General features: G+C 34.0%; 1 protein-coding gene across 1 annotated transcript; it reads right to left on the bottom strand.

Moving 5' to 3' along the window:
- Positions 1–11,118: 11,118 nt before the first annotated feature.
- On the bottom strand, positions 11,119–12,090 carry LOC100626564 (olfactory receptor 2T8-like). The gene has a single exon (XM_013994600.1). The coding sequence runs from the start codon at positions 12,052–12,054 to the stop codon at positions 11,119–11,121; it is 936 nt and encodes a 311-aa protein (XP_013850054.1). The 5' UTR covers positions 12,055–12,090.
- Positions 12,091–13,725: the final 1,635 nt, after the last annotated feature.

The following is a 13,725-nucleotide window of genomic DNA, read 5'->3' as shown; positions in this document are numbered from 1 at the left end:
CTATCTATCTCTTTCTATCTATCTATCTAGGAAGAGCATTTCTTTAGGATAATGGATAAAATCAAGACATACATTGATATTCTTACTCTTCTTACCTGTCTTTTTTTAACTCAATAAATTGTATTGTATTTATAGTTGTACAACCATCATCATAACTGAATTTTACAGCATTTCTATCCCAACTTACCTGCCTTTTTACTCACTACAAATTTCTTGAATTTTTAGTATTATTTTCTTTTTCTTTTCTCTCCCTCCCTCATTCTTCTCCCCTTCCCAACTTTTCTTTCTTTCTATTTTTCTTTTCACCTATTTTTCTTTCTCCCTCCTTCTCTTACATTGTGTCTTCAATAGTACTTGTTTGAATTTCAAAATTTATATATTAGGAATACATTTTTAAAGAAGGAAACTTTAAGAAATTAAAATAGGGAGTTCCCATTGTGACTCAGTGATTAATGAATCCAACTAGGAACCATGAGGTTGCGGGTTCAATCCCTGCCCTTGCTCAGTGGGTTAAGGATCCGGCATTACCATAAGCTGTGGTGTATGGTGCAGATGGTGTATGTTGCAGACGTGGCTCGGATCCCACATTGCTGTGGCTCTGGCATAGGCTGGAGGCTACAGCTCTGATTTGACTCCTAGCCTGGGAGCCTCCATATGCCACGGGAGTGGCCCTAGAAAAGGCAAAAAAACAACAACAACAAAAAAGAAATTAAAATAGACATAATTCTTATCCTTCCTTCCTCACATGGTATGAGAAAAATGCAATAAGAAAACTTGAAAATGTTATTTATTTATATATTGAATACCCAGGTATTCAATATATAAATAATTGATACTAGTATTCAATACCTGAGTAGCAAATTTTAGCCACTGTAAATGGCAGACATGGTGTGTTGATATTATGAATTACTAATATTGATTATAGTATTAATCTAAGTAAAATATAGAAGCGATATTCTACAAAGTACATGTAAGAATTTCAAAAGGATTGTGTTTCAAAAATATAGAACATTGAAAAATAATATTCAAACAAAAGGCCAAATATGTTAAATAGAAGGAACCTGTAGTAATTTTCTTTCATAAAGTTGTTTAAAATGGAAAATATATATTGTGTTAGATGATCATTTGTTATTATGTTTCATAAAATATTTTTAATGGGAATTTTGACATAACAACCACATTCATGATCAATTTTCCATAGCCAAGATGTTATCACTGTATCATTATTTTGAAGAAATTGCCTGTTACACAAATGCAAAATGTAAAAAGCTGAAAAATTAAAGAAACCATAGACATAAGGCTGAATTTATTCCTTCCCTGGTATTTTGATAATACAATTAAATTATTATTTTGGTAGTATTTTATAGATACAGTCAATTTAGAAAAATGCTTTGTCCTTGGAACGAAATTACATTACCTGCAAGATCTTAGAAATACTATTACATTCTCTCAAATTTAAGCAGTAGAATATTCCTACTCATGAACTTGAAATATATTCATAAATATCCCTTTTTATAGCTACTTACCTTTCTATTGATCAATGGTCTGGTCACAAAAAGTAGGAAACTAAACAAACACAACATTGGCCCCTTCACTTGATTATAAGTGGAATGGTTAGGTAAAAGAAATAGAGATTCCTGCAAACAAGGAATATTTCTACATTATTTTGCTTGTATAAGACACCAGGAAATAAACACTAAACAAAGTCATTTAAACCTGAGGATGTGTAAACATGGGCATTTTACTGTCCCTTGAGTATAGCACCATTTTGAACTATCTCCAGTGAGATTTTCATCATAGAAGAAGAATTTAGTTGAAGGAAATGCCTTATTAGACATGACTGTGAAATGTTAATAAGTCCCTTAAGCCCTCATGTTCCTATGGGAAAGAAGAGGAAATTATGGAACATAATATGAATTAGATAAAATATGAGAGAACAGAATACGTTTGCAATTATTAATATAATAATTTGCATTTTTTAGATATCATCTAACAAAGTGACTAATGTAAAAATATATCTGTGTTCCTCTATAGTTTCATCAATAATATCCAGTTATAAGAATAAATGTACTAGACAGCCCATGAATTTTGTTAACTAAAGGGGCATAAATATATCATACAGTCAATTATAGAGATACATTTTAATTTTCATAAAGTTTAAACATATAATAGGCATTTGATTAGTCTATATGAATCAAAGTGTATTCTAGATATCTTTTTTTTTAGGGCCACAACCTTGGCATATGGAGTTCCCAGACTAGGGTTCAAATCAGAGCTATAGCTGCTGACTTTTAAGTATTAAACAATTTGAGGAAAAGTGTTTTGGGATGATTGTATTTCATTATGAGCACTCTCAGTGTCATGCAATTTGATAATTATTCATTTAAAATTTATTTTGTAAATAATTTAAAATTAAATTCAAATGTATATGATAATTATGGATTGATATTTGATCTTTCAGATGTTGAATATGATTTAATTTAGCAGATTAACAATGTAGTAATTTAATTTTCATTTTTTTATTTACTTTTATTAGTTTCCATTTCATTCTAGACATGGGTCATACATATGACTGGAGAAATATGAAAATAACATCACCAGGCTTCATGTCTGTAATTTACAGTGCTTACAATATGCTACTCAAGTATTTATAACAATAGTAAGGAACATCTTTATTAGAATTTTCCAACAAACACTTGACAAAATAGGACAGGATTTTGTTGAAAATGTGTTCTTCAAATAATCATGAATAATGAGATTACTATTATAAATCAAGTGGTCACTTTACAACCTTGGGACTGACCTTGAGTTCTATTAAATTTGGCTTAAAAAGTCCAAATTTCTGTGGCTCACAATGTGGGAATACCTCTCACCAGTATCACCTATTGGGTTTGAATCAAGTGCACCTCAGCTCCATATCTTCATTCCTGTTCTCTGTGTTGAGAACTGAATAGTCACTAAAATTTGTTGTAAATTTATGTTTAGGCACTTAAATTTATGTTTGGATGAGGAATATTTCACTTTAATTCATACACTACTTGCCAGAGCAAGCCACACAGTAAACCATGTATTAAAAAGAGTTGGGAAATATCCCATTGCTCAGGGTGTAAACAGGGCAATATTCTCTCTTGATAACAAGTGTAAGAATTGTACCATATAAATTATTTAATAACATTCCCTATATGGTTTTAAATTAAAGAAAAGCTATGACACCATACCGTAGAGTGCATATTTATTAGTAAAAGAGGAACAGTAATTCCTGAAGAACACATGAAACACACCACACACACCTTTTATGAAGTGAAAAATGAAAAAAAAGTCTATTAATCAAAAACAAATCTACATTAAATTAAAAATAAAACATTGTTAACACTTCTTTTTTTTGTTTTTTTTTGGGGGGGGGGGTGGTTTGTATTTTCTAGGGCTGCACCCATGACATGGGGAGATTCCCAGGCTAGGGGTCTAATCAGAGCTGTAGTTGTAGGCCTTCGCCAGAGCCACAGCAACACAGGATCCAAGCCACGTCTGCGACCTACACCACAGCTCATGGCAATGCCAGATCCTTATCCCACTGAGCGAGGCCAGGTATCAAACCTGCAATCTCAAGGTTCCTAGTTGGATTCATTAACCACTGAGCCAGGACGGGAACTCCAAAACATTGTTAACACTTCTAATCAATGTTATGATCCAAAAATTAAGTGCCAGATAATGTGCATTTTACTCAGCATTTTCCTAGAAAGAGTAGTCATGAATACCTTGGTAAATATCCCTACAAATAAAAAATATAAACTTAATTTTGAAAAACAAGCAAAAAGCAATATCACATATGATATAATTAATCCTGAACATGATTTGACTCAACTGAAAAATTAAAGAATGCTCAGAAAGTGTTGTGGACACATAATGTAGAAAAGTAAATGGCCTTAAACAGTAAAAACTCATCTTTACAAAATCACAAATGTAAGAAAATTTACACATTTCTGAAATATAAATTCACCAATAAAATTAGAATATTAACATAAGAATGAATTTTTCCTACACTTATTTTAAGAGTGAGTAAATGTACCATTTTCTAGATGGCAACATATAGGAGTATAAAATAGAACATTTTGTTTACATCTTCCACTTAGATTCCACATATGTGATATCATATGGTATTTGTCTTTCTCTTTCTGACTTCACTTAGTATGAGAATATCTAGTTGCATCCATGTTGCTATGAATGGGATAATTTTGTCCTTGTTGTGACTGAGTAGTGTTCCATTGCATATATGTAATATGATTTTTTTTTTTTTTGCTTCTTTTTAGGGCCACACCTGAACATATGGAAGTTTCCAGGCTAGGGGTAAAATTGGAGTTGCAGCTGCCAGCCTACACTGTAGCCACAGCAATGTGGGATCTGAGCTGCAACTGTGACCTGCACCACAGCTCATGGCAATGTTGGATCCTTAATCCACTAAGTGAAGCCATTTATCTAACCTACATCCTCATGGATACTAGTCAGGTTCATTACTACTGACACACAATGGGAACTCCTGCAACACATTTTCTTAATCCAATAATCTGTTAATGAACACTTAGGTTGTTTCCATGTCTTGGATATTATAAATAGTGCTACAGTGAACATATGTGTGAATATATCTTTTTGAATATTTGTTTAATCTGGATATATGCCCAGGAGTGACACTGCTGGATCATATGGCAGTTCTATATTTAGTTTTCTGAGGAACTTCCATACTCTTTCCATAGCAGTTGTACCAATTTACAGGCCCATGAACAGCATGGGAAAGTTCCCTTTTCTCCACACCCTCTCTAGCAATTGTTATTTGTTGACTTGGCAATGATGGCCATTCTGACCAGTGTGAGGTGGTACCACATTGTAGTTTTCATTTGCATTTCTGTAATAATTAGTGATGCTGAGCATTTTTTCATGTGCCTGTTGGCCATCCATATGTCTTCTTCAGAGATATGTCTATTCAAGACTTCTGTCCATTTTTCAACTGGCTTGTTTGTTGTTGTTTTTGTTGAGTTGTGTAGCCTATTTTTGAGATTAGGCCCTTGTCTGTTGCATTGCTTGAAAAGATTATCTTCCATTCTGTATATTGTCTTTTTGTTTTTTAAAAAGGTTTACTTTGCTGAGAAAAATCTTTTGAGTTTAATTAGGTCCCATTGATTTATTTTTGTTTTAAAAGTAAACCCTGTATATCACAGCCTTGCATGTGTAAATCCTTCTATAAATATTTCTAACAATATGGGTCCTTTAAAACATAATTACTATGATAAAGTCTAAAACAAGTAATATTTCTTAATATCACAGCATAATATATGTTAAAATTTCAATGATTAGCATATACAAATTTACATAAGCAAATATGTAAAAATCAGAATACAAAAGATGCCCACATGTTTATTTTAACAATTGTTTTGTGTCACTTTTAATCTACATTGTATGGCTTAATTAAAAAGTTATATGTTAAAGCAACAGAGTCATTTTTTTTGGTAGAATAACCCACACTTTATATCTGTTGATTTCATATACATATTTTTTTATGGAACATGAAACTTTATCCCCTGTCTGTGAATTATTCTAAATACTATAAGAAGAAAACTGCAGTCATGAATTTACCGTTAGATGTCAAAATACACTATAAAATGCTGCTGTGAATGGAAGACTATCATCCCCACTGAAATAAGAAACAAAGAGGAAGTTGACCAGAATGTAGAGCCCTGGAATTGACATATGTAAATTCAGTATGAAAGAAAGGAAGTTTAAAAGAAAAAGTGATGGTATTATGTTGTTGACAAGCATAAGCAGGAAAATTGAAGAGACAATTGGGAAAAAAAGAAATTCAGATTCTACAACTCACACCAAATTCCCAAATTAATGCCCTGTGTGTTAAATACCAAAATTTATATGATAAAATATTATAGGTATAGATAAAATACAAAGATTGTTTTTATTTATTTTTTTATTTTCTATAAGAGGGAGAATGGTGGCCCTTGTTTAGCCTGACACTAAAAAAACTACATAAAATACATTTTACCATATTTCACAAAATGAAGTGTAAGCAGTTTGGTGGTGCAATTGGCAGGTATGATATAAATTCAAGTAAATACATCAATTTATCAAAAAAATTACTTGAATCATTATTTTAACAAACATTTTTTCAGTAATTTGTATATAGAGGAACATATGCTAAAAACAAGAAAGCACACATATTCAGGGTAAAATTATTTTTTGATTAAATGTTTATAATTGTACTTGTTATAAGTACAAAAAAATTGAATGTTTTTAATTGTACTTATTAGCCTCAATATGCAGGGGTCTGGGTTTGTGGCTTGCTCTTAAAATACTGTATTTTTCATTTACATTTCAAATTGTATATTTTGTATAAACCCATGCTGATTGAAGCAGGCTTCTGACTTTTTTTAAAGGGAATCCATAAATATATGATTTTCAGAAATCATAAATATCAGGGCAGAAATAAATGAGATAGAAATTAAGAAAACAATAGAAAAGATTAATAAAACTAAAAGCTTGTTCTTTGAAAAGATTAACAAAATTGATATTCCTTTAGCCAGATTCATGAAGAAAAAAAAAGAGTGGATTAAAATCAACAAAATTAGAAATGAAATAGGAGAAATCACAACTGATATCACTGATATACAACAGACACAGAAGACTACCACAGATAACTGTATGCCAATAAAATGGACCACCTAGAAGAAATGAAAAAAAGAATTATAGGTAAAATCTTCAAAGACCGAATGAGGAAGATATAGAAAATATGAATAGACAAATCACAAGAATTGAAATAGAAATCATGATTAAAGAACTTCCCACCCCCAAAATAAGTCTAGGATCTGAAGACTTCACAGGCAAATTCCATCAAATATTAAGAGAAGAGTTAACACCTATTCTTCTGAAACTCCTACAAAAAATTGCAGCAAAAGGAGTTCTCATTGTGACACAGTGGAAATGATTCTGACTAGTATTCATGAGAATGTAGATTTGATCCCTGGCCTAGCTCAGTGGGTTAAGAATCTGGCATTGCCATGAGCTGTGGTGTGGGTCACAGACATGGCTCAGTTCTTGCATTGCTGTGGCTGTGGTATAGGCAGGCAGCTGTAGCTGCGATTTGACCTCTAGCCTGGGAACTTCCATATGCCACAGGTCATGCCCTAAAAACAAACAAACAAAAAATTGCAGAGGAAGGAACCCTCCCCTGTTTATTTTGTGAGGCTACAATTATGCTGATACCAAAACTAAAGACACCACAAAAAAAAAAAAAAAAAAAAAAGAGAGAGAGAAAACTACAGGCCAATATCACTGATGAACATAAATGCAAACATACTCATCAATCTATTAGCAAACCAAATCAAGCAGTACATTAAAAGTATCATACACCATGATCAAATGGGATTTATCCCAGGGATATAAAGATTGTTCAATACATGCCAAACAATAAGTGTGATACACCACATCAACAAACTGAAAAATAAAAATCATATGATTGTCTCAATAGATACTGAAAAATCCAACACCTATTTCTGGTGAAATCTCTCTTAAAAGTGGGCATAGAAGGAATCTATATCAGCATAATGCCCTTCTTCACAGAACTAAATAAAAAAAAAATAATTTGTACGGAAGCATGAAAGATCGCCCATAGACAAAGGAATCTTGAGAAAGCAAAAGGAAGCTGGAGGAATCAGTATCCTTACTTCAGACTATGCTACAGTTATGGTCATCAAAACAGTATGGTACTGGCAGAAAAACAGAAATATAGATCAATGGAACAAGATAGAAAGCTCAGAAATAAATCAAAGCACCTATGGTCAAGTAATCTACAAACAAGGAGTCAAGAATGTACAATGGAGAAAAGACAATTTCTCCACTAAGTTTTGCTGGGAAACCTGGACAGCTACATGTAAAATAAAGAAATTAATACACTTTCTAAGATCATACATAAAATAAACTCAAAATGGATTAAATACCTAAATGTTAGACCAGATACTATGAAACTCCTAGAGGCAAGCATAAGCAGAACACTCCAACATAAACTGCAGCAATATCTTTTCCAATCCACCTTCTAGACCAATGACAATAAAAACAAAAGTAAATAAATGGGCATAATTGAACTTAAAAGCTTTTGCAAACAAAAGGAAACTATTAACAAAATTAAAAGACTAGCAAATGGAGTTCCTGTCATGGCTCAGTGGTTAACGAATCCAACTAGGAACAATGAGGTTGTAGGTTCAATCCCTGGCCTTGTTCAGTGGGTTAAGGATCTGGTGTTATCATAAGCTGTGGTGTAGATTGCAGACATGACTTGGATCTGGCATTGCTGTGGCTCTGGTGTAGGCCAGCGGCTATAGCTCTGATTAGACATCTAGCTTGGGAACCTCCATATGTCATAGGAGCGGCCCTAGAAAAGGCTAAAAGACAAAAAAAATAAATAACAATCAAGGAATTAATCTCCAATATACAAACAACTCATAGAGATTTATATTAAAAAAGCAACAAAATTTTAAAAATGGGCTGAAAATCTAAGAAGACATTTCTTCAAAGAATAGCCAAAAGCCAAAAAGCACATGAAGAGAAGCTCAATATCACTAATTATTAGAAAATTGCATTTTTGCCCACATCCATTTTCTTTTCTCCACACATACACTCTTCCTCACCATTTCTAAGGACATTGAGGTCTCCCACTCTCTAAGATTTTTAGGTTAAATTTTCTTTCCATTGATTCTTCCTTGCTCTCCTTATACATCTCTTCCTTGCTTCTCTTCCTACTCAGAACTAGACATCTCTATCAGGACATCACATTTGCTTTATAGTGTCACTGTTTGTGCTTAGTTGTACTCTCTGCACATTGAACATAACCTATACACTCCTTCTTAACCTGGTCCCTGAATTTGCCCTGTGGTCCATATCAAACTCAGTTCCACTTTACCAGTTACCCACTACCCAGTACAGGATATTCTTGTCGAATCTTTTCACATCTAACACACAAGCCTGATTGGTGCCTTAGAGGCAACAAGCAACCTTCTCCTCAATTGACCTTTGCATATGCCTTTCAAGTGTCTGCTTCAATATCACTTCTTCCAGAGCAATTGAGGGACATGAAGTCATGCCTCACCCTAGGCATTTGCTTAAACATAGCTGAGGGTCTACAGGGACATGGGGAACAGATGCTTTGAAAGGAGCAAGGAAAAGCAACTACCTTCTTCTTGTTGGTTCTCTGCTTGTGGTTTGTGGGAAAGAAAACAGCCACTTTTGATAAGGTGAAATGGGAAACTATGTTCTCTGGTACAACCTAAGAAGGAAGCAAAAGAAACATGATGAAATAGTTCCTGTCTAGGGAGTAGGGCCACTGAGAAAGACCAGGTTTTCCTCCAGGTGAAGCAGAACAGCAGTTGTGTCATAGTGATGAGGGGATAGTCTATATAAGCATTGCCTGTACAAAGTAAGATTAAACATTTGATAAAAAGGGGAAAACTGCCTTCTCTGCCCCCTTTCATACCACTCATTTTTAGGCATATTTTATTTCTATTCTTAAGGGGTTGAGAGTCCACTGTCTGTTAAGGTGTCTGTGTATGACCTATCCATTACACTAGGCAGAAACTACAGAACAGGCCACCTGGTAGACCTCACTTTCAGCAGTGGAGGAGGTGAAGGATATTCATTATATACATACCCAGTTCAGTGAAAATAGTTAATCTTCAAGGGAATTGAATAGAAACAGAGATGTCAGAAAATATGCAGTAATAACAAATAACTATATATTTCTATTTTAAAAAATCTGAATATTTCCAAGAACACCATGTGTTGATATCAGTAAATAACCAAATTTTATTTGCTTTAGAAGCATCTATTTTATTTGTGTTTTTGTTTTTGTTTTTTTTATAGTCAGAATGAATCATTCACAAAGGACGATATACAAATAGGCAATATTCTAATGCAAAAAGTCTGCAGCATCATTACACATCAAGGAAATACAAATCAAATCCAAATTAGTTACCACATTAAATATAAGACAAAATGAAAAAAAGATTAGGAATACTAGCAATTGCTGCCAATTTGCAGCAACCCTCTTCATGTGCTTTGCTGTTGGGAGTTTAAAATCGAACATCCACTTTGAAAACAGATTACTTAAAAGTGATTCATGAATCTACAAAAAAGTTAAAACACATGATCACAGACAAAAAAAGGTTAATAGCAGCTTTAGTAATAACATACCAGACTGAATATAGCTCAGATGTCTGTCAGCAAAATGGTACATAAATAAATGTTGACAGACACCAACAAGAAAGTCCTACTTAGCAATGAAAACAACAACAAACTATTGACAGATTTAAAAAAAAATTCATAAGAATCTTTAAAAACATTAAGTTGAGAGAAAGACATAAGATACAAGAAAAATACTATGTTTTCACTGGTATGAAGTATTAGATTAGTTTAAACTACTAGATAGAAAAATCAGAGCAGTGTTTGTCTCTGGGTTAAAGAATTTCATCGAGAAATATTATAAGGGACATTTCTGTTCTGGCGATAGTTTTGTCTCTAGCTACTGGGTGTAAGTTACAAGTTCATATGGTATTGAAACTTATTGAAGTTCACCTTTCAGATATGAGTATTCCAGTGTATAAAAATTATACTTCTATTAAAAATCATCAACAAACTTCAACATTGTTTGACTACTTTGTTCATTCTTTGAACAAATAATTATTATGAAGTTTGTTATGGAAAAATTTTAATAAGGATTTGTCATTAACATATTTTTAACAATCCAGTCTGATTTGTTGATGATAGCTAAATAAATTATACCAAAATATGGAGGTCCATATGCATTCCAAATAAAATAGAAATAACATATAGAGATTTAATGAGTATATAATCTGTCCCATAGAAATCTTGCACATTTTGTGCAGCCTTGAACTTTGGAGCAAATGAAAAGACAACCTACAGAATGGGAGAAAATATTTGCAAAGGAAGTGACTCACAAGGGATTAATCACCAAAATTTATAAATACATTTTGCAGCTCAATACCAAAAAACCAAACAACCCCACCAAAAAATGGGCAGAAGATCTAAACAGACATATCAATGTAATCTTAATCATGATTTTAAAGCAGCGCACTGATCAATACATTTTCTCAGAGCTCCCTTGACCTCACTGTTCCTCAGACTGTAGATGAGGGGGTTCAGCACTGGGGTGAAGATCGTATAGAATGCTGACACAATCTTATCATGGTTTGCTGATCTGTAGGATTTGGGTCTCATGTAGGTAAATATGGCAGCTCCAAAAAAGAGCCCTACGACAGATAGATGTGAGGAGCAGGTGGCAAAAGCCTTCTTGCGGGCATTTTTAGAATGCATCTGGAGAACAGTAGAAAGGATAAGACTGTAAGAAATCAGGATGAGGGAAATTGGGACCAGGAGCATTAACACACAGCAGACATACATGGCATACTCAAAGAGGGATGTGTCAGCACAAGCCAAACGCACCAGAGAGGGAGCCTCACAAAAGAAATGATCAACCTCATGTGAATTGCAGTATGAGAAGGTTAGGGTAGCAGCAGCCTGCATGAGTCCATCAGCTGCACCCAGGAACCAAGAACCCAAAATCATTCTCAGGCATAATGGCCAAGTCATGAGGACTGGGTATCTCAGTGGGTGGCAAATAGCGACATAGCGGTCATAAGACATGGCTGCTAAAAGGAAGCACTCGCCCCCTTCCAAAGTGAGGAAAAAAAAGATCTGCAACCCACAGCCAGCAGGGGAGATGGAATTTCTGCCAGTAAAGTAGTCAGCAGCCATTTTGGGCACAACTGTGGAAACCAGCATCATGTCCATGAGGGAGAGTTGGCTCAGTAGGAAGTACATGGGCCTGTGAAGCTGGGGGTCCAGGAGAATCAGGAGAAGCATGAGGGCATTGCCCACTAAGGAGGTGAAGGCAGTTGTCAGAACCATCACAAAGAGAAATAGATGTGGTCCTGTGTGGTTAAACAGTCCTAGGAGAATGAAATCTGAAGTGAGATTCCAGTTTTCCATGATTTCAAATAAGAGTTACACTGAAAATGGAGAAATAGATGAGTATTACAGATACATAACATACCAAAATTTATTGAAATAAAAAAATACAATACTTTCTCTTGACATCAATTAATCTGGGAAAGTGTTTTTACTTTTCAGACAAGAGCGATTATATTCTTAGGCCTAGGAAGTGAAAGAACTGAGTATATAGATGGAAACTTAACTTAATGTGGAGATTTTAGGGCTTAGTTTAGCTATGCCAAATTCTAATTTGAAAGCAATAATGGTCTTAGAATATTTTACTCGGCTGTAATCCAATTATACAAAAAGCAAACTTCCATTAACTGTAAAAGGCATTTTCTGCAGGGAGAAATTTTCCCTTTAAATTTAGAGGAACTTGATCTTTATGAGGTAAAGAAGAAAAAATAAAACTCCTTACTTCTTCTCACAGCCACAGAGATAAATTAATTTATTTCTCCATCCCAAGAAGACCTAAGTTCTTAAAGGCATTTTCATCTCTTATTTTCTGGAGCCAAACTATTCTAGCTTGTATAAACACAACCATAACTGCAAAGATAAGGGTAGTAATACAGTTTCAAAGACAGAGTGTGATTCAATTAAGTTACATAGCAGGAGTCCACTTTTTCCATGGTCATTTCCCTTTACCCTATTTTTTTTTTTTTTTTTGCATCCATCCCATAGTAGACTGTCAGTTGAGAAGGAGAACAACAATGCAAAAGCCTTACTCAATCCTTAATTCCATTTCTTGAGAATCATCTTTGTACTGGCAACATTCTACTGGCAAGTTTTAGTTGGTTGTTTTAAAGTTAGGAATCATGGAAATACACTTCCTTCTTGTCAAATGTATTTCCAATTTGCCAAAACTTTGTGATCTGTACACCTCATATCTCTAATATGCAGTCTGAACCACTAGTAACTATATGCAATTCCTAATTATAGGCCCGAAAAACCCCAAACCTTCCTAAGTTATTTCTTTGACTTGAGACTTTCTTATTTTCCACTATTTCTATTAATTTTATTGTTAAAAATTGATAGAACTTTAAACTTGTTTAAAAATCAATAGGTAACTTAGTAGTAAATAAGTTAGTAGGGTGTTTGGCAGATTTCTTAAGTGTACTATCAATATAGTGACATTAGTTATTTTCATATTGTTGTGCTTATATCATCAATATCAATCCCCAGACTCTTCATCTTCTCAGACTAAAACTGCCTTTTTTCCTCCCTCCCATTAAGCAGTAATTCCTCATTCTCCTCAGTCCATGGCAACCACCATTCTACTTTATATCTCTATAGATTTGACTACTCTATGACTATGAGATAAGAGAAATCACACAGTATTACTTTTTTTTCTTTCCTTTCTGTTTTATTTTTAGGGCTGCACTTGAGGCATATGGGAGTTCCCAGGCCAGGGGTCAAATCAAAGCTGCAGTTGCCAGCCCATGCCACAACCATAGCAATTCCAGATCCAAGCCACATCTGTGACCTACACTGAAGCTTGCAGCAATGACAGAACCTTAACCCATTGAGTGAGGTAATGGAGGAAACCAGCATATTCTTGGATACTAGGTTCTTAACCCACTGAATCACAAGGGGAACTCCTCAAACAGTATTTTCTTTATTTTTGTTTTATGTTAGATTAGTTTCTTTCACTTATGTTGTCCTCAAAGT

Source organism: Sus scrofa, chromosome 2 (assembly GCF_054392235.1).
Source record: "Sus scrofa isolate SSC_HxYL_T2T_F1_AM1 chromosome 2, Sscrofa_HxYL_maternal_Yorkshire_Landrace_v2.0, whole genome shotgun sequence".
Lineage (NCBI taxonomy): Eukaryota > Metazoa > Chordata > Mammalia > Artiodactyla > Suidae > Sus > Sus scrofa.
The sequence above is the reverse complement of the archived record's forward strand: the minus strand, read 5'-3'. Positions and strand labels throughout refer to the sequence as shown.